Here is a 16,829-nt window from a genome sequence, read left to right as displayed (position 1 = left end):
ATTTCTTGACTGTGGAATTAACCTGAGGTAACTTTGTGGTACCTGTAAACAAAGCCGCGTCTTCCTTCGCATAAGCTTGATACTATCAAGCGGGTGACCTCGTTGATGACTTCGTTGATGTTTGGGGACAAGTTAAAAAGTAAAAATTCTGGTTCGAGGTGTCATTGACTTAAGGTGTTATGCTTAGAGCCACCCAATCTAAATACCATACCTTAGGTACATAAGCTCCCAATACGACTGTAAATACCCATATAGGTTACATGTAACCGACAACTCATTATAATATAATCATGCATATTTTAATATCTCGCATAAATGCATATGAATAATGGTGGCAAAAGCCTATGAGGACTCTGTCGCATGACGCCCGACGAGATTTTAAAATCAAGAGATCAACTCTGACTTTACGCAACACGGAAGTATATATACGTAGCAGTTAGTAGTGGTTTACGTATGTATAATTGCCATACAATATGTTTGTATAACAAAACATCTCAGTGGTAGCACTTACAAGTTACTATCAGGTAGTTCAGGGGGGCGGTAACGGGGCCCCTGGTATTTAGTGTACAATACAATACGGGCAAACGTTGCCGGGTTCTATCTATTTCTATCACATATATAGGTACATACCACTATTTCCGCCTTCAGACTCAATATTCAGTACATACCTTAGGCAGATACGTCGGCTCCCGCCACTTAGCGCCGTCCTTTGGTCGCGGAGATCAACCCGCATCCAAGAAGACATATCATTGCTTCGAAGGTTCCAGGGGAAGGAAGAGGGGGTTGATCTACTAGCCGTAATCTCAGGGGGGCTACACGCCGCCCGGGCGCAAGTCCTCTTTCACTAGAGGGCCCCAAAAGTAGACAAAAGCCGCCACTGATATCTAAGTATCTTGTTTACAACCTCGCAGGCCTCTCCGCCACCACTCACATCTTGCCGTGGCCTTCCGCATCCGTACCCCCTATAGAGACCCGACACGACAATCGAGTAGTCTCGGAACTTCCTCCGATCCAGAATTTTCATCTAATATTTACATCGATTAGCGTTCTTCAAAGGAGTGAGCTTCGTGCCCTGTACAACTAGGACAACCATCCCAAACACCAACTAAGCCCGCCGCATGCAACACCTTTCTGCCCGAGAAAGCACCAGGACGCAATGACTCATATTCTGAATGACGAGGCTTTTGTATTAAGAAGTATGCCTGAACGTATCAACTCGATAAAGCCGTAACGCGTCGCAGAGCTGCCGAATCGAGCACCTTGCGTCGTCCAACGTTGTCGAACCCATCACCGATAGGTATTGCCGAGCCCTTTACGCAAGGAATAAAACGTATATGATCGAATAGCAACACGGGGACGACATTTATAGATAAGTACTGGTGGGGGTAGGTCGGATTTGTAACCGTCACTGACAGCAACAGGAGGGAAAAAAAGATAATAGAAAAAAATAAAAAAATAGAAGCCATAGATGTGCACAACAGCTTGTTCCGACTTCAATCTCTCTCTTCGAATCATGAAAAACATGCCTCGATCGAGATCCCTCTCAAATATAACCGGTATATCTCCATTCGTTTACGATCGGAAAATTTGCCTCTGAGTTTAGGCTTGAGGCAGCTGAACGGCGGATTGGAAAGCGAGCACGCGCAGATACACCGAAAGATCATCATACGTTATACCCTCTATCATTCCTCGGCTACAACTGTCGTGTTTTCCTAATTTAGTATATGTCGATATCTCTACCAAATCATAAGCAACCCGAAATACGCCGGCGCTAGTAAGAAATATATTCATTCGTACCAGGTGGTCTATATTACTCTGGTGTACCCATACACATTCGAGCGCGGGATAAAATGTAAAGAGGCATATTTGGCACCATTGCCCGGAGTAGGGTGGGTATCAGGCATACCACATCTTGGCTCAGGTTCTCGTCGGTGGTAGAAGAGGAACCCAAATACCGCGTTTACCGGAGGAATTTGTGTCACATACGAAAACATACTCCGTTGTGTTGGACTATAGTTGGACTATACAACTCCAACGCAAAGTATAAGGACATGAAGTGCTTAGGAGGTCGTCGGGTCGAGACGTAAGAAAGCCACACTGCTTACCAACGAGCCACCAGGTTTTGTAGTCGAAACCGATTTATCCTCGATAATCAAGCATCGCCAATCCGAATACTCCGTTGCCGTACCAATACCATAGGGCATATGCTCAAGGAACAACAAATATTGGGACTGTCTTGGAGGTCTGTCAGATCAACCGTCATTTCTTTGACTAAGGCATTAATAATGGGCTTTCATCCTATTATATCTTCAGTTTCCTAAATCGTGGTCTCAGTATGAATAGTTTCTTAATGCTGAGCGCTAATCGTAGTGGTAGTAGTAGTAGTAGCAACACTCCATTCTACTATTATTAAGTATTACCGAGTGCCATCGGCCGTAAGTATCATGCATATTCGGTAACACTCTTACGCCCACCGGCACCGGACTGCTCGAACTCCGCTTTCCGTATCCTCTCATGTTTGGCAGTCGTGTACGACAGTACGGCAGTCCAGAGTGCCAACAAGATAGACACGGCAATCATAGCCCACATTCCCCTCTGTAGTATGGTTAGTGTGACAAGTCTTCAACGACGATATCGAGATGTTGTATCGAGATGTTGTAAGTAGTGCAAGGACTTACAGTAAACCACGGTGCCATCGACGCCCCGTAAAAGACAATGCTCCACCAGGCGTTCACGGCGTTACTTCCTAGGTTCATACCAGCCAGAACAAAAGCTCGAAACATGTGTTCCTCGTAGCGGAGAGCATCGTTGGCCCACGCGAAGAAGGTAGCCTGGCAGGCATATACGGCGCCTGCCCAGTAATAAGCGCCAAATACCACAGAGGTCGATGCCGAACTCGTTGGATCTTTGGAAGCGGCTAGAATCATTGCAGAAGTAGCCACGCCTGTGACGCCGATGAAATAACCGACGAGATAGCGCTTCCCACTGAGGTAGTCTGTGAGCGTCGCCCAGAATAGAGTTGATATAATGCCAACAGCAGGCACACCAGTAGGGTAGTTGTTCAGCTGAGGGACCGTGTATCTGTTCGTCGGGTGGCTCTTCATGTACAAAGCCAGTAGAGCGTTTGAACTGAAAGATTCGGTCTCGCCGGCAATGATCCAGAGCACGACGAACCCCCAGAAGAACCAGGACGAGAAGGAGTTCTTGAAGAAGGCCCAAGAGATTGGCGATCGATCTTCTACCGGTGGCACGCGAGATACGGCTAAAGCCTTCTCGGATTCGGTAAGGTAGAAGGCCTCAGTTGTCGACGGCGTATCCGGGAAGAAGATGAAGCCGTAGAGTGCAACTGGCAACGTGATCTGGAAATATACATCAACACCTTACATACTCGCGTTTCTATCTCCCTTTTATGCCAAACACACACGAATAAGACACACACGAATAAGGGGTCCCATAAAACAAGGTAAACAGCAATTCTAAATAAAATAAAGTAGAAAAGGGGCTAACCAAATAATGAAAGATAGAGAAAAGCTAAGACTTACGATGCCGTCCATAATGAACAACCAGCGCCATCCACGGAGACCGTTCCTACCGTCCAGACTGGAGTGAATACCCGTCTGGATAAAGCCTCCAATCATAGTGCCAGCCAGGCCAGAGGCAGTGAATATGCCAGAGCGCTTCCCCAACTCTCGCTCCGTGTACCAAGACCCGAGGATGTAATGGGTGCCGACGAAGGTAGTGGCTTCCACTATGCCCTGGAAGAAGCGGATGGCCATGATGCTCTGCGGGCTATGCGCCGAGGCCGTGACCATAGTCAGGCAAGCCCAGATGAACATGCAGGCCGGGAAGAAGTATCGCGGTTTGACATAGTGCAGCGACAGATTGGCGGGGATCTGGCCGATCACGTAGCCGACCGTGAAGCAGGTGTTGATCTGGTTCAGCTGGTCGCCTACGAAGCCCAGATCCTCTTTCATGCCCGAGACGTAGGCATTGTTGATATTAGACCGATCTAGCTGGAATTATTTGTTATATTAACAGAATATTCCAACCAATCAAGGTCCGGTCTATCCAACATCGAGGAAGGCAGACAGACTGTATAAGAGGGGGGGTGGAGTGTTGAAGAGAAGGGGAGTTATTCCAAATACATACATAATTGGTGAAGTAACTCAAACAGCAAAAGGTCAAGATGAAGAAATCAATCTTTTGCACGAGTTTTTGTTCTCCGGGTTGATATTCGGTATGGAAATACTCCCGCAGCTTAGACCTCGTCGGTATCGTCGCCGCCATTTTTTTTTTTCGGATTTTGGGTCGTTCCCGTCCAATCAAAAGGGGAATTAAAACAAAACCGCGAGGTTTGCGGTTCCACAGTAGCAAGACTTTTTCTTTTCTTTTTTTTTTTTCTTTTTCTTTTCAGCTTACGTCGCGGTAATAAGCAGCGACCGCCATTATATATATATATGTAAGTAGGTAAGAGATAAATATATATATTTGCTTACCAAGCCTGATTGAGCCAGCGAGAACGCGCTACGAATGATAAGTTATCTGGGATTCTCTATCTATCTTGGCTGATTGCTGCGTTTGCCGAAATGCTGTTCCTGGAGAGATTTGCTAGATACAGACTAGAATAGTAGATATTACGTATCGGGCAAGCTAGGGTATAACCTAGGGGGTGAAGATCCATGATGCTGGGAATTTGCGGGGAAGCCCGAGATAAGAGATAGCTCACTAAGAGATAGCTCACTAAAAGATAGCTCACAGGAACCGAGCGCTTTCAGGGTCCAAGAAAAAGAAAGGGGATCCACAGGGGTGAAGGTCCAAAGTCTTTTTCTCCTCGCCTCGACTTGCTATGTATTTATGAGGGGTTGGTTGCTAAATCGTCTATCTTGGGAATAATGGGATAATGACATCAGTTTTGGGGTTTTGGGGTTTTGGGGAAGATAGCCATAAGATCCCTCGGCTATGATAGACGTCGGATGTTGTCTTCCCCTTTTCGTTGTGCCCTCGTCAAAAGGAAGTAAACCTCATAAGCGGAGAAGACGGATTCCAGTTCGGGTCGTATTAGACTATTAGTGCAGGCGGAGTTAAGTAACAATACCAACTGGCAACGATATCGGATGCGTTCGAGGGGGGAATCGAGTTGAACGGCACCCTATGGGCCTATCTTTCCAACTTTTACCATATTATAACTACCTAATATAATGTATAATGTTGAAGATATAAGTACATTATGTTATATATAATGGGTAAATCACCATCGAACAATTGCTCTTAGACAGTCACTTAGTTATTATATGCTAGAATTCGCGTTGTCCATAATAAGGTAGGTTATGTACCCCGTGAAGTTCTAGACCACTTACACCAACTAATTAATGCTAGGTATCTAGACTTTTATATCATTTCATTATACTAGACGTCCGTCCTATAGAAGGCCAGAGGGGGAACATTATAGAGTACACACAAGATCGCAACAGCAAACATGTCCAAGGGAAAATGGGAAGAACTCGCCGCCAAGAAACGCCGGGACCTGGCCAACTCCATACCCCAAGAGTGGCGCATCCCGAGCCATCTCCTGCCGCCCGCCGACCAGGACGACGTTACCGGCTTCCCCGAGGCATCGGGATGGTTCACAGCCGACGAGCTGTCCATCACGAACCAGACCGCCTTACAACTTCTGCCGAAACTCGCATCCGGGGAGCTGACATCCGAAGCCGTCACGCGTGCTTTCTGCAAGCGTGCCGCTGCAGCGCACCAGCTGATCAACTGCCTTTCCGAAACATGCTTCGGCCGTGCTCTCGATACGGCTAAAAAACTAGACGAGCACCTCGCGCAGACGGGCAAGCCCATCGGGCCTCTACACGGCCTACCCGTCTCGCTCAAGGATAACTTCAACCTGGTCGGCCTAGACGCAACCGTCGGCTTCGCATCGCACATCGGCGACCCGGCCAAATACGACGCCGTGCTAGCCGACCTCCTCCGCGAGGCCGGCGCCGTCTTCTACGTCAAGACGAACGTGCCCACGGCCATGATGATCGCCGAGTCCGTCAACAACGTCTTCGGCCGCACCGTCCACCCGCGCAACCGCAAGCTGACGAGCGGCGGCAGCTCCGGCGGCGAGAGCGCGCTCGTCGCCTTCAAGGGGAGCCCCCTGGGCGTCGGCACCGACATAGGCGGCTCGCTGCGCATCCCCGCCGCCTGCACGGGGATATTCACGCTGCGGCCCAGTTTCGGCCGGTTCCCGACGCTGCGCTGCCGCTCCGGCCTGCCGGGCCAAGAGGCCGTGCAGTCCGTCAACGGCCCCCTGACGCGCACCCTCGCCGACCTCGAGTTCTACTCCAGAACCGTCGTCGACGCCGAGCCCTGGCGCTTCGACCCGCGGTGCCTGCCCATCCCCTGGCGAGCCGTGTCGCTGCCGCGGAAGCTGAAACTCGGCGTCATGTGGCACGACGGCATTGTTCTGCCCACGCCGCCCGTGACGCGGGCGCTGCGGCACGCGGTGGCGAAGCTCGAGGCGGCTGGCCACGAGGTGGTGGAGTGGTCGCCGGAGGACCAGGCGCAAGGCACGAAGCTGCTAGGCCGCATGTTTTTTGCGGACGGTGGCAAGGCGATCAAGCGGGAGCTGGAGAGGACGGGGGAGCCGATACGGCCTGAAATGGCCATGTATGCCAGCGCGCGGGAGCTAGGCGGGCTCGAGTACTGGGAGCTGCATCTCGAGCGTCAGGAGTTTCAGAAGCGGTACCTTGATCGGTGGCTGAGCGCAGGCATCGATGCGATCCTGTGTCCTACGACGCCGTATAGCACTGTTGAGCACGGCAAGTTCGGACATGGTAAGTCCTCTAAATCTCCTCGAAAAGGACTAGGCGGCTACTCGTTTCTATTCAGAGTAATGATGGAGAGAGCTTACTGTCTATTTAGTTGGCTACACCGGCGTCTACAACGTGTTAGATTATTCCTGCATATCCTTCCCTACGTGCGTCATTGTCGATAAGTCTGTGGATATTGCGCTTGACGATACATATAAACCCCTTTCGGCTTTAGACAAACTCACCCAGGCCGAATGTAAGTACTGATATTCGTAACCCCCGACTACTTTTCAAATGGGCCACATTATTGACTATTAAGTAGATAACCCCGAAGCAGTGCACGGAATGCCCGTAAGCTTGCAGCTAGTAGCACAGAGATTGGAGGAAGAAAAGTGTGTAGAGATGTGTAAGGTTGTACTAGACGTATTATCATAGACATTAGATCTGGCCCGAGGATATATCTATCTAGATCAAAGCCAACATGGCAAAGATAAAATAAGCTAATATCGTTTGTCCAAGCGGTAACTAACAAATTTGTACCTGGCGATTGATTCCGAAATGGCAATAGATATAGATACCTAGGTAAAGAAGGATATCTGAGGCCATAATATGAACATGTTTACAAGCAAGAGACCAGTAAATATCCGTTGATCCTGGTCATGAGATCCAACAAAACTCCGATAGGCACCAATAGAGTTCCCTCGCTAAGCCATGATCAAGACAGACTTTTGTGAACCATAATACCAGGTTCAAAAGCCAACGTCGTCGACGTGAAAGAATATAGATATGATAATATAGCACATAAATCGTCTGATAATCCAGCTACTGGTCGCCATGACTCACCATATAAACCTAAAAGTAGAATTGTTGTTGCGATTGTCCGGGGGGAGCTTGTGGGAGGAAGTCGAAATTCATATTGGCTTCGGTATAAAAGGGATCTGGTGATTCTGTAGAGGGTAATTAGGTAACCTATGAAGGAGGGGATAATAGATTTGACTACTTACCCCAGAAAATTGAATCATAAAGGTCCATGGGCGCCAGTGACGTAGGATCTAGTTGGTCCATGCCTGGCATTCCAACCTGTTGTGGGATTGACGTTTGATACGGCATCGTCCTACTAATTAGTAAGTAACTTGTTTAGCGAAAGCCACAAACAACTCACGTTGAAAAATCCGGCATGTTGTTTCCATTCTGCAGCTCTGCCATAGCAAGAGCTGCGTCTTGGTGTCTATCGAATCCGGGCTGTAAGCGAAACTGTTGATTCATATTTTGAAGCCCCTGGGGAATTGCTGCTCCAGTTGGTGTGCGAGCCCCAGACGCGCTCTCGCTCTTGATGCCCGATGCTCCGTGTAGAGATCCATAGTCGTATATGTTCTTCAGCGCCGCCAAAGCTCTCGATAGGGGGCCTGATAGCTCAATATCCCTGTCAATCTTAGGAATGTGCTCCGGGGTAGGGCTTTTCTGTTCCTTTGCCGCCGCAGCCGATAGAGCTGAGATCAGATCTCCCTGGAGCCGACGAACTTCGGGATCCTGCTTCGTCTCACATAATATGCCGAGGAGAACGGCGGAAGAAAGTCCGTGATAGGTGAATGCCCAACTTCGAGTCGGGATGAAGGATAATTGGTGCATCGATAAAAACATTCGCACCGTCTCGGTTAGATTATCCTTGCATTTATCGGCCAGCGCCTTTTTCTCGACAGCCTCTAGCCTCGTACAATCTCGACGGAGAGCCGGGCGGCAACACACAGATACCACGAAAGCAGTGTGCAAACGTATGGCGTAGTGCTGTAATTTATCAACCACACTCTTGCATGCTTCTTTGCTGCGTAACTGGGGGAAAACTCTTTCTCGAATGGATTCGATAGCTCGGCAATTTTCGAGGATCGTTTCGTACGAGTAGTCGGCGGTAGCGTCTGGGTTGAGTTGCTGCGAGATTAATTGGCACAAGGTATACATCGCTTCAAGATAGGACAGCCCCTCTATGTTAGAGCTAGGCGACAACGGAATCGGACAGCATTGAATATTGGTCATGTTGGGGCTGTAATAATCATAAGCGACCGCGGTTTGGACTATAGCGGGTTGGGGTTTATTACCGGTCGAAAGACAACGATGTTAACGTATCATGCCATACACAGGTCCACCTAGATTATATATTAGTGGCTAGACTAGACGAGCACTTGGATTATTCCTACCATAACTTTCTTCGCGCGTATGTTTTTGACGATAACTCGGCCGAACTGGACTCGTCTTGTGCAACAGCCCGGTGAAGACCAAGCGATTGTGCTAATCGGCATGTCATCCCGATCAAGGCCCACGAAGCCTCGGCTTTCATGTCATTTAGAAGACAGAACCCCGTCAGCAGGAGCGCTTGGATAGAATCTAGGTTGGGTCTATTTTAAAGACGGTTAGATCAAATATGAGTATGTTTAGCTGATTGCTGGCATACCGTAATAAAAAATTCCCGAGTCTAAGGAAGTGGAACGATATCTGAACGTATCTCTGGGCATCTCGCGTCCGGATATGGTATGGCGAATCGCGGTATTGCGAACCGACGGCCATTACGGAAAAGAGGATGGCTAGCCACGATGCGGAGACACGCCGGCTTGATCTGCTATGCTCCCTAGCATTTTTAGCTCGTTCTTCGAGATATATCATAATGCGAGATTCTAAATCGTCGATGTCAATGACAAATCCCCAGAATGGGTGCGCAATCTCTTTATAAGCTCTAAAAAGACTATATCATTGGTGCATTAGCATACTATTTCCGAGAGCTGGTAATAATCTAGCCAGTATTTTATCTTGACTACTTACATCATTACTTCTCGATCTGAAGGAAGCTCGGAGAATATGTCTTGTGTCAGTCGGTCAAGGTGCTTCAAGGACATTAGCGGGAACGGCGCAGAGTTGTCGAGCCCGAGGATTGGGCGCATATCACGACGAATGTCAACCCCATCTTTAGTATCTATTGGGGACGGCTGGTCTCGCAATAACGCAGGAATACTATTTTGGCCAACGTAGCGTGTCATCTCTACAGGCTCGGGTTCATCTTCCGACATATGCCAGTCAGCGCATTTAGATGCCTTGGATATTTGATAGAGCACACCTATAGCTTGAGCCCAACCCTCAGGCTGATGATCACTGCCCTGGTCATTGTTGATACTATCGACGGGAGAATGAGGTCTTTTTCTTCCCTGGCTACCCTCGACCGACATGGAGGCCTGCTTAGAGGCGCTCGAACGATTGGGTTTGTAGGAGCATAGCTGTGGGTGCTCCCTCTTGACACAATTTTCACAGGGTTGCTTGTTGTCGCATTTCACCTTCCGCTGCCTAAGTAGATATTTAGTTTAGATGTTCACCTATAATACAACGAGGATAGATCGAGTTATTTAGTCGTAACACACCTGCATGGCCAACATGCCGTACCTAGAAAGTGCTTGTAAGCCAACGTGAATGTATAGGTTCTGCAGTGATAGATACTGCAGATATGGCCCGATACAGCGAAAAACCAAGTGCGGAATGATTGAACATACCATATCGTACTTTGCGATGAGAGTGGATAATGTGACTAGCTTGTTCTGGGGTCAGGTCCTGAATAGGGACCTGATTGATGTCTTGATCTGATGACATGAGCGATGATTCTGATTGTCTACCTATGAGACAAGGACCCCGCCACGCAAAGGCTCAAGCTACCTAAGGCTTGGACTTGGATTTGGACTTGGTTGGAACTTCTTCGGGTTTTGGTTTGGAACTGGTAGCTTTCCACTTCGCCCCGAAAAAAAAGCCAAGGCTACCAATAGACGAATAGAAAATAGGTACAATTCGGTTATAGTAGCCGATCAGGGATACGTAGGTAGTTAGCGCAGAATGATTAAAAGGTAATGTTAAGCAGGTTGGCAGGTTGGCGGGTTGGCAGGGTCGGACAGCCTTACGCGATGATGATCGTAAATCGAAGGAACAATAAGACAAGAAAAATACCGAAGACCGAAGATCCTCTGGACCGCCGTTTTGACGGAGCGGGGCAAAAGTCGTTAGAATAATCTTTGCGATTTGCGAATTTTAGAAGTGCCTTAGCCTGCCAAGACTTCTAAACACTCCGAACTTTCCGAGTCTGCCAGAATGGCTGAATGGCCGTTGCAGCCCGTTTGCAGCCCATTACAGCTGTACATACACTATTCATGGAAGACCCCGCAGTTCCCCGCGCTTACCTACACTAGGCTGGGACAGAGCAAACAAATTGGGTATCCACTCGAAGAGCTCGGGCCATCCCACAACCTTGAATTCAAGACCTAAGCAGTTTACCTCCCACATCCCACTTTCTCTTTTGGCAAGGGCAGCTGAAGGGATTACTTATCCAACACCAAAAACGTGCGTCCTTAAACTTTTCCAAGTTTCCCTAGACCTTTTTGGCTCGATTTTGCGTCCCTAGAACATTCACTAGAACATCCTTACTAACACTCTCGTTATCACGATCGTTTTATTGCCAATCGATTGGATGTGTCTTACTCTCATTTATCCTTAGCTGCCCCCACACCTATCGGTCGTGTAGTCGACATCCAATTGAACTGAGTCAAAGTCGGTTGTTATACATGAAACTATCCTCCGCAGTGGAGATTCGGGATTTGGTAAGGATCACTGTCAGTCTGACAGTTTTCCTGCTGCCTGTGCTTCTTCGCTACCGTCTAGGTTTGCTACCGTCTCGGCTAGTGTTGTACGTAGGCAAGTTGTGTGATGGTGGACGACACTGATTGGCCTAAATGCTAATATGACCTACATAGTACCTACTAGCCCTTCACTTTAGCCTCTCAGTTACATCCGTGGAACCCATCCCGTCATCCTGTCAGCTTGTCCCGTCTGTTTGGGTTGCCGAGTCATAAGGCAGTATATGCAGTAATATGGCTCCGCAGCCACGGCTTGAACCGATCTCTACACGCCCAGTAACACCGTCTAAAAAAAGGCTCAACGTTGCTGAGTTTGACATTTGGTTTCTCGAATTTTCTAATACGTATAACCTTAATTTAAGACGAACTCCTCCAGACTTGTCTCCGCAGAAGAAACGATCTTTACCATACTATCCAGAACTACGATATTATGAGCTCCTTAAAGTTCAATACTTCAAGGGAAAGCATGTGGTAATACAGGACTTGTTTGCCCAAGGAGCGAAAGAGATTCACAGCAAATGGATTAAAAAGCCACATGCAGAACCTGGGGTTACCCCTTTCCCCAGCCAACTCCCTCGGGCAACTACTGAGCCTGAGCGTTGTCAATTGCTGGGGCTGCTCGGGGCAATTTTGGATGACATTGGCTCACTGAACGTGTCACGATGCTCTTCCGTCGCACCTTCGATCTCTTATCAATTCTATGATGAGCCTCCGTCTCCCACGAGGGATCGACGCTCCAAGCGCTATTCTGATGAATGGCGGGGAAGTCCTTCCCGTAAAAGGAATAGGAGCGCACCCTCAGAAGTTGATACAGAATGTGATCCTGACGACGAACCGCCACCTAGCGTGCTTTCTGCTCTTGATAGGGGTCGTGTACTCACAGCTAGTCCTGTACCTAGCCAAGTATCATCGATCCAAGTGTCGAGTAATTCAAAATTAGGTCGAAATAGAGACCCATACCGGGTAGACGTTACCGCGGATACAAGTAGGTCAACATTTGCGTCTCGAGTGTTCTCGGATCATGACGACGACCAACCTCTTCCGGTCTCTCAAGAGACCCAAACTACCGTAATTGCGAGCAGCTTGGGGAGCGCGAAGTTTCCGTCATCGCGAGTAATCGGGTCTGATTCGGATTCCTTGGCGCCGTCTTCTAGCACCGAACGTGCCCTCCAAATCTCTTTCGATCGCCACCACCAACTGTTTCAGCAGAATGTGAGCGAGCTTCTTAGAGACAGATCATCGATATATTCCGACTTCAGCTATTCGGAGCAAGATGTTGCAGGTTCTATTACTCCTTCTCAACCTTCTCCGTCTTTACGTCCAGCTTCGCCACCTGCAGCTATTCAACACCCGGCGCCTCCCAGAGTTCCGTCTCCGCTCTCTCCTAATAATGAAAATATAAGGAATACGCCACCACGTATAGTATATGGAGGCAGCCAGGAATTTGAGCATCGGCTTCATGATGTTTGGGGCAAGTATTGCCCCCTCTCGAAATGGAATTGTAGTTAACTCTTGCTAGCTCATCTTCCCGATCATTTTGATCGTGCGCCATTCGTGGTTCGCTGGGAAATTTTACGAATTGCCCTTCACTGTGAAGTACAAGTGCAGGACCTGCGGGTTGAATACGATCCATCATGGTCCGACCAAAGGACACTATGGGCGAGGCTTCAATCTTTACCTGTATTTCGGGGCAAGTCCTTTCCTGAAAAGTCCCGACCTGAAGCTTGGACTGCCGCCCTAAATGATAAATTTGGTACCAGGGATCAGGTGGTTGTGCTTACCGCCTCGCTCACGGCGAATACGTCAAAGAACGGACCTCCATTCCTTCTTAGGCTTAATCCTCTTAAACTGGATCTCCCCCATCGCCTAAGTCGTAGATTTGGATCAGACCGTTTCCTTGAACTTGTGATACCATCTTTAGGTTCCCAGGATATAAGAAACTTCGGTGAATCCGCTATAGAGAGTATCCAGCAGTGGCTAGTCAATGGATCGCACGTCCTGCTTAGTCGCGTGTGGGCTTCGTTCTATCTCAAATCAGCCTTGCCCAAAAGGATTACTAACGAGAACGCTCTGGGGCCCCAGTCTAAAACGATACATCAAGAGCGGATATACCTCTTCGCTGAAGACGGTAACGACTTTCGCCGTCTAAGAGCGGAAGAGCATTATTCACCAAAGGGTGAGCCAGTGGGAATGCATAGCAAGATGGGACGTGGAGATCTTATCGAATGGCTCTTACAAACCCCCAATAATCAGACCCAGCCAGTGCTAAAGCTCTTTTCACGTATCGCGCTAGGTATGATCAGTTAACACCCATAGCCCCCCATCAAAACAGTACTAAGAGCGTTTAGGTCTAAGTCGTACACATCCGACTATTATTCTCCAGCCTAATCAGATTCGACACCGACCCAATGACATCTTATCACCCGCCAACAAGGTTATGAATGACGGCATTGCCCTCATGTCTCATGGCCTTGCGCGAGCTGTGCGTGATATGATGGGTTTGCAAGACGTACCAGCAGCTTTTCAAGGCCGATTCGGTAGTGCAAAAGGTGTTTGGCTCCGAGATACCAACGATACCAGTGATGCGATATGGATAGAAACAACTCCGTCCCAGCGTAAGTGGAATTGTGATTACGTCGAGGACGATCACCGAACGTTCGAAGTTCGTAACGAATCCAGAGAGCTTAAATCTGCCAATCTCAATTTACAGCTCCTGCCTATTCTTGAAGACCGGGCCATCAACGCAGCTCAAATGAAGATTCAGGTCGGGAACTTTATGAGAGACAGCCTCATGAGAGACCTCGATGCCCAAAAGGCCGCTATGCAGAGCCCTACCCAGTTTAGACTCTGGGTTTATGAAAACTCGCCGTCGAGCCGTCGGACGGAGCGTACAAAGCATTGCCAGGTGCCGTTCACGGCCGGTCTCCCAAATAGCCGGGAGGACATAATGGCCTTTCTTCTAGATAGCGGGTTTGACCCCACTAAACTGAAGTTTCTAAGCGACATTGCTTGGAAGTTACGGATGGAAAAATGCCAGGAACTCCAAGAGCGGCTCAATGTAAGGGTTGGGCGCTCTACTTACGCATATATGGTTGTTGATTTCCTCGGAATTTTAGAGGAAGATGAAGTTCACCTTGGGTTCTCCTCCAAATTTACAGATGAACAATCCGGGTTTTCCGAAACCTTCCTCCATGGATTTGACGTCCTAGTTGCTCGTACACCTGCACATTATCCTAGCGATATCCAAAAAGTAAAAGCAGTTTTCAAACCCGAGCTAGGCTCGTTGAAAGACGTCATCATTTTCTCAACAAAGGGTGACATACCCCTTGCTGAGAAGCTCTCCGGTGGCGATTATGACGGGGACATTGCCTGGGTATGTTGGGAGCCGACGATTGTGAACAACTTTCGTAACGCAGACATGCCTGACGTCCCGGACCTATTCGAGCAAGGTGTCATACGCAAGGAGACTCTAAAGTATAATGAACTTGTAGCAGCCGACGATATTACCTCGGAGTTCCTTCTAAGAGCGTTTAAATTCAACTTAGAACAGAACCTACTTGGTGTGTGCACGAACTACAAAGAAAAGTTGTGCTACGCCCGAAATTCAGTCCAAGACGAACCTGCGATCCTCTTAAGCACGCTTATCAGCAATTTAGTAGACCGGGCCAAGCAAGGCATCGTTTTCACGGACCAAGACTGGGCTCGGCTACGCAAAACCCTGAGCAAAATCGATCCACCAGATCCCCAGTACAAGAAGAATAACTGGAGTGTTCAAGGCAGGCCTATACATATAATCGACTATGTGAAATTTGGCGTTGGTCAGCCTATAGTCGAGAGAGAGCTAAAGAAATTCAATGAATCTCTTAGCCAAGCGGAGAATTTTGATAAGGACCTCGTAAGGTATTATCAATATTACGAAAAATTCCAAAGACCATTCACCGAGCGTAAAGACGCTATAAAAAAGCTGACTTGGGAAAGGATTCTGGAAAAGCTCAAGAGGGATATTGACGCTGTTGCCCAAGAATGGCCGAAGTCTCGCGGCGAATGGGACGCCAAGCTTGCCGGTATTTATGACAAATGGCAAGAAATTGAACCGACAGACAAAGTTAAGTCGGATACAGTCAAATCTCTACTTCTGCAAGAAGACCAAGCTAGGATCGGCCTTTCAAGTTGGGATCTATTAAAGGCATCATTCGCCTTTAAGATGTACTACAGCAAATTCCCGAAATTTGTCTGGTATATCGCGGGCAAGCAACTAGCGTATTTAAAGGCTACATATACCAGTCAAGAGTTAAGCGCCCCGCCGGTGCTCATGACTCCTAACATGTACGCCGGTTCAAGGCCTGATAACAAATATGCCCGGGTCTTGGCGGCTAGAAACGACGGCCGTAACCTAGTCGAGGACGAAGCAATCGACGAAGAGGCGGCTACGTCCTTATCTGATGAGGAGGTTTAGGAGAGTTCATCGACTAGGGACAACACGTCTCGTTTATGGATTGTTATCATCCCGGTCGTTCTTGGCCGTTGGTTACGTTACGTTTTATGAATGAATGATGCCCTTTGATTTATTTGTTTCTTGTATTCGATGCGAGCGATTCACTAACATTTAGCCCTGCGCCACTGAGACACCTTAAGCTTTATAGCATATGGTATTAGAGAAATCGTTGGTAAGTGAGCATGTTCTCGTTAATGGCGGCTCCGTGCTTTGCGGCACATGCTCGTATATAAATATATCCGTCGCTAATAATTATCTCGGCGTGGCTGTGAGCGAGATGCGTTCGCCGGAGACGTAGTTGTGTCTTATCCGAAACCCATCTTAACCCACCATTAAGCAGATCCAATATGCCCCCAGGTAAAGTTTCTAAGCTTATGCAGTACTGTATTCTCCAGCTATTCGAGTTATTTTTGATGTATTTTTTTCTTGTCGTTCGAGATGGAGCCTTATGTGAACGTCATTTCTATTGGCTGGCATTACGTGACAGCCGTAAACCACGCAACGTGAACCGTGCCATGACAACCGGCAGATACGGTAGGTAGCCAGCCAGCCAGACTACAAGGTTGGTAGGATCTTCGGTTCGGCAACGACGCTGCCATGGCAAATCATGATCCAACCATCCGGCTCGGTAACTTACTGTCAGCATCGGAGGAGTGGATCATAAGACAACCTCATCTCGATGATCATTGGACCGTCGTACTCTTCAAGACTTTGCTCTTCAGCTTGAACCTCGTATCAAGTATACCTAGGTATCTCACCGCCCGTCGGGTGTGGGGATTCTAAGGCCGTCTCCCCTGTGACATAGGGCAAGCGAATTGCGCCCGCAGGGACGGGAAGCAACAACGTCCGTTGCGGTGGCGCTGCTCAGGTCTATTG

The 16,829-nt window shown here is 48.3% G+C and overlaps 4 protein-coding genes across 4 annotated transcripts; 2 read left to right on the top strand and 2 right to left on the bottom strand.

Annotated features, from left to right (window-relative positions):
• Nucleotides 1-2,218: 2,218 nt before the first annotated feature.
• F5Y00DRAFT_25190 (MFS general substrate transporter) lies at nucleotides 2,219-4,575 on the bottom strand. The gene is made up of 4 exons (XM_048009873.1): nucleotides 4,150-4,575; nucleotides 3,543-4,013; nucleotides 2,679-3,359; nucleotides 2,219-2,595 (listed from the first exon to the last, which is right to left on the bottom strand). Exons 1-4 carry the CDS (start codon nucleotides 4,285-4,287, stop codon nucleotides 2,443-2,445), a joined length of 1,443 nt encoding a protein of 480 aa, XP_047866973.1. The 5' UTR covers nucleotides 4,288-4,575; the 3' UTR covers nucleotides 2,219-2,442.
• Nucleotides 4,576-5,194: 619 nt separating this feature from the next.
• F5Y00DRAFT_25142 (amidase) lies at nucleotides 5,195-7,922 on the top strand. Its single transcript, XM_048009824.1, has 4 exons — nucleotides 5,195-5,320; nucleotides 5,377-6,824; nucleotides 6,913-7,056; nucleotides 7,123-7,922. Exons 2-4 carry the CDS (start codon nucleotides 5,477-5,479, stop codon nucleotides 7,233-7,235), a joined length of 1,605 nt encoding a protein of 534 aa, XP_047866972.1. The 5' UTR covers nucleotides 5,195-5,320; nucleotides 5,377-5,476; the 3' UTR covers nucleotides 7,236-7,922.
• On the bottom strand, nucleotides 7,446-10,552 carry F5Y00DRAFT_25126 (fungal-specific transcription factor domain-containing protein). Its single transcript, XM_048009811.1, has 9 exons — nucleotides 10,331-10,552; nucleotides 10,202-10,223; nucleotides 9,612-10,127; nucleotides 9,247-9,534; nucleotides 8,993-9,190; nucleotides 8,894-8,941; nucleotides 7,963-8,838; nucleotides 7,805-7,914; nucleotides 7,446-7,738 (listed from the first exon to the last, which is right to left on the bottom strand). Exons 1-9 carry the CDS (start codon nucleotides 10,425-10,427, stop codon nucleotides 7,653-7,655), a joined length of 2,241 nt encoding a protein of 746 aa, XP_047866971.1. The 5' UTR covers nucleotides 10,428-10,552; the 3' UTR covers nucleotides 7,446-7,652.
• A 581-nt stretch (nucleotides 10,553-11,133) lies between these two features.
• F5Y00DRAFT_231551 (RNA dependent RNA polymerase-domain-containing protein) lies at nucleotides 11,134-16,140 on the top strand. Its single transcript, XM_048007036.1, has 4 exons — nucleotides 11,134-11,516; nucleotides 11,576-12,929; nucleotides 12,978-13,751; nucleotides 13,807-16,140. Exons 2-4 carry the CDS (start codon nucleotides 11,693-11,695, stop codon nucleotides 15,912-15,914), a joined length of 4,119 nt encoding a protein of 1,372 aa, XP_047866970.1. The 5' UTR covers nucleotides 11,134-11,516; nucleotides 11,576-11,692; the 3' UTR covers nucleotides 15,915-16,140.
• The last annotated feature ends 689 nt before the right edge of the window (nucleotides 16,141-16,829 follow it).

Source organism: Daldinia vernicosa, assembly GCF_022497035.1.
Source record: "Daldinia vernicosa strain CBS 139.73 unplaced genomic scaffold F5Y00scaffold_12, whole genome shotgun sequence".
Taxonomy (NCBI): Eukaryota; Fungi; Ascomycota; class Sordariomycetes; order Xylariales; family Hypoxylaceae; genus Daldinia; species Daldinia vernicosa.
This window is presented reverse-complemented; position numbering and strand designations above follow the sequence as displayed.

What these genes read in the sequence shown, in the direction of transcription:
- F5Y00DRAFT_25190 (XM_048009873.1), bottom strand. Translation starts at nt 4,287, where the DNA reads ATGGCGGCGACGATACCGACGAGGTCTAAGCTGCGGGAGTATTTCCAT. An exon ending in TGAGTTACTTCACCAATTAT is followed by an intron (nt 4,014 to 4,149) that starts GTATGTATTTGG and finishes AAATAATTCCAG; the next exon opens with CTAGATCGGTCTAATATCAA. An exon ending in CGATGGCACCGTGGTTTACT is followed by an intron (nt 2,596 to 2,678) that starts GTAAGTCCTTGC and finishes ACCATACTACAG; the next exon opens with AGGGGAATGTGGGCTATGAT.
- F5Y00DRAFT_25142 (XM_048009824.1), top strand. Translation starts at nt 5,477, where the DNA reads ATGTCCAAGGGAAAATGGGAAGAACTCGCCGCCAAGAAACGCCGGGAC. An exon ending in GCACGGCAAGTTCGGACATG is followed by an intron (nt 6,825 to 6,912) that starts GTAAGTCCTCTA and finishes CTGTCTATTTAG; the next exon opens with TTGGCTACACCGGCGTCTAC. An exon ending in CAAACTCACCCAGGCCGAAT is followed by an intron (nt 7,057 to 7,122) that starts GTAAGTACTGAT and finishes ACTATTAAGTAG; the next exon opens with ATAACCCCGAAGCAGTGCAC.
- F5Y00DRAFT_25126 (XM_048009811.1), bottom strand. Translation starts at nt 10,427, where the DNA reads ATGTCATCAGATCAAGACATCAATCAGGTCCCTATTCAGGACCTGACC. An exon ending in TCATCGCAAAGTACGATATG is followed by an intron (nt 10,224 to 10,330) that starts GTATGTTCAATC and finishes AGCACTTTCTAG; the next exon opens with GTACGGCATGTTGGCCATGC. An exon ending in ACGGCATGTTGGCCATGCAG is followed by an intron (nt 10,128 to 10,201) that starts GTGTGTTACGAC and finishes ATATCTACTTAG; the next exon opens with GCAGCGGAAGGTGAAATGCG.
- F5Y00DRAFT_231551 (XM_048007036.1), top strand. Translation starts at nt 11,693, where the DNA reads ATGGCTCCGCAGCCACGGCTTGAACCGATCTCTACACGCCCAGTAACA. An exon ending in TCGGCTTCATGATGTTTGGG is followed by an intron (nt 12,930 to 12,977) that starts GCAAGTATTGCC and finishes AACTCTTGCTAG; the next exon opens with CTCATCTTCCCGATCATTTT. An exon ending in CTTTTCACGTATCGCGCTAG is followed by an intron (nt 13,752 to 13,806) that starts GTATGATCAGTT and finishes AAGAGCGTTTAG; the next exon opens with GTCTAAGTCGTACACATCCG.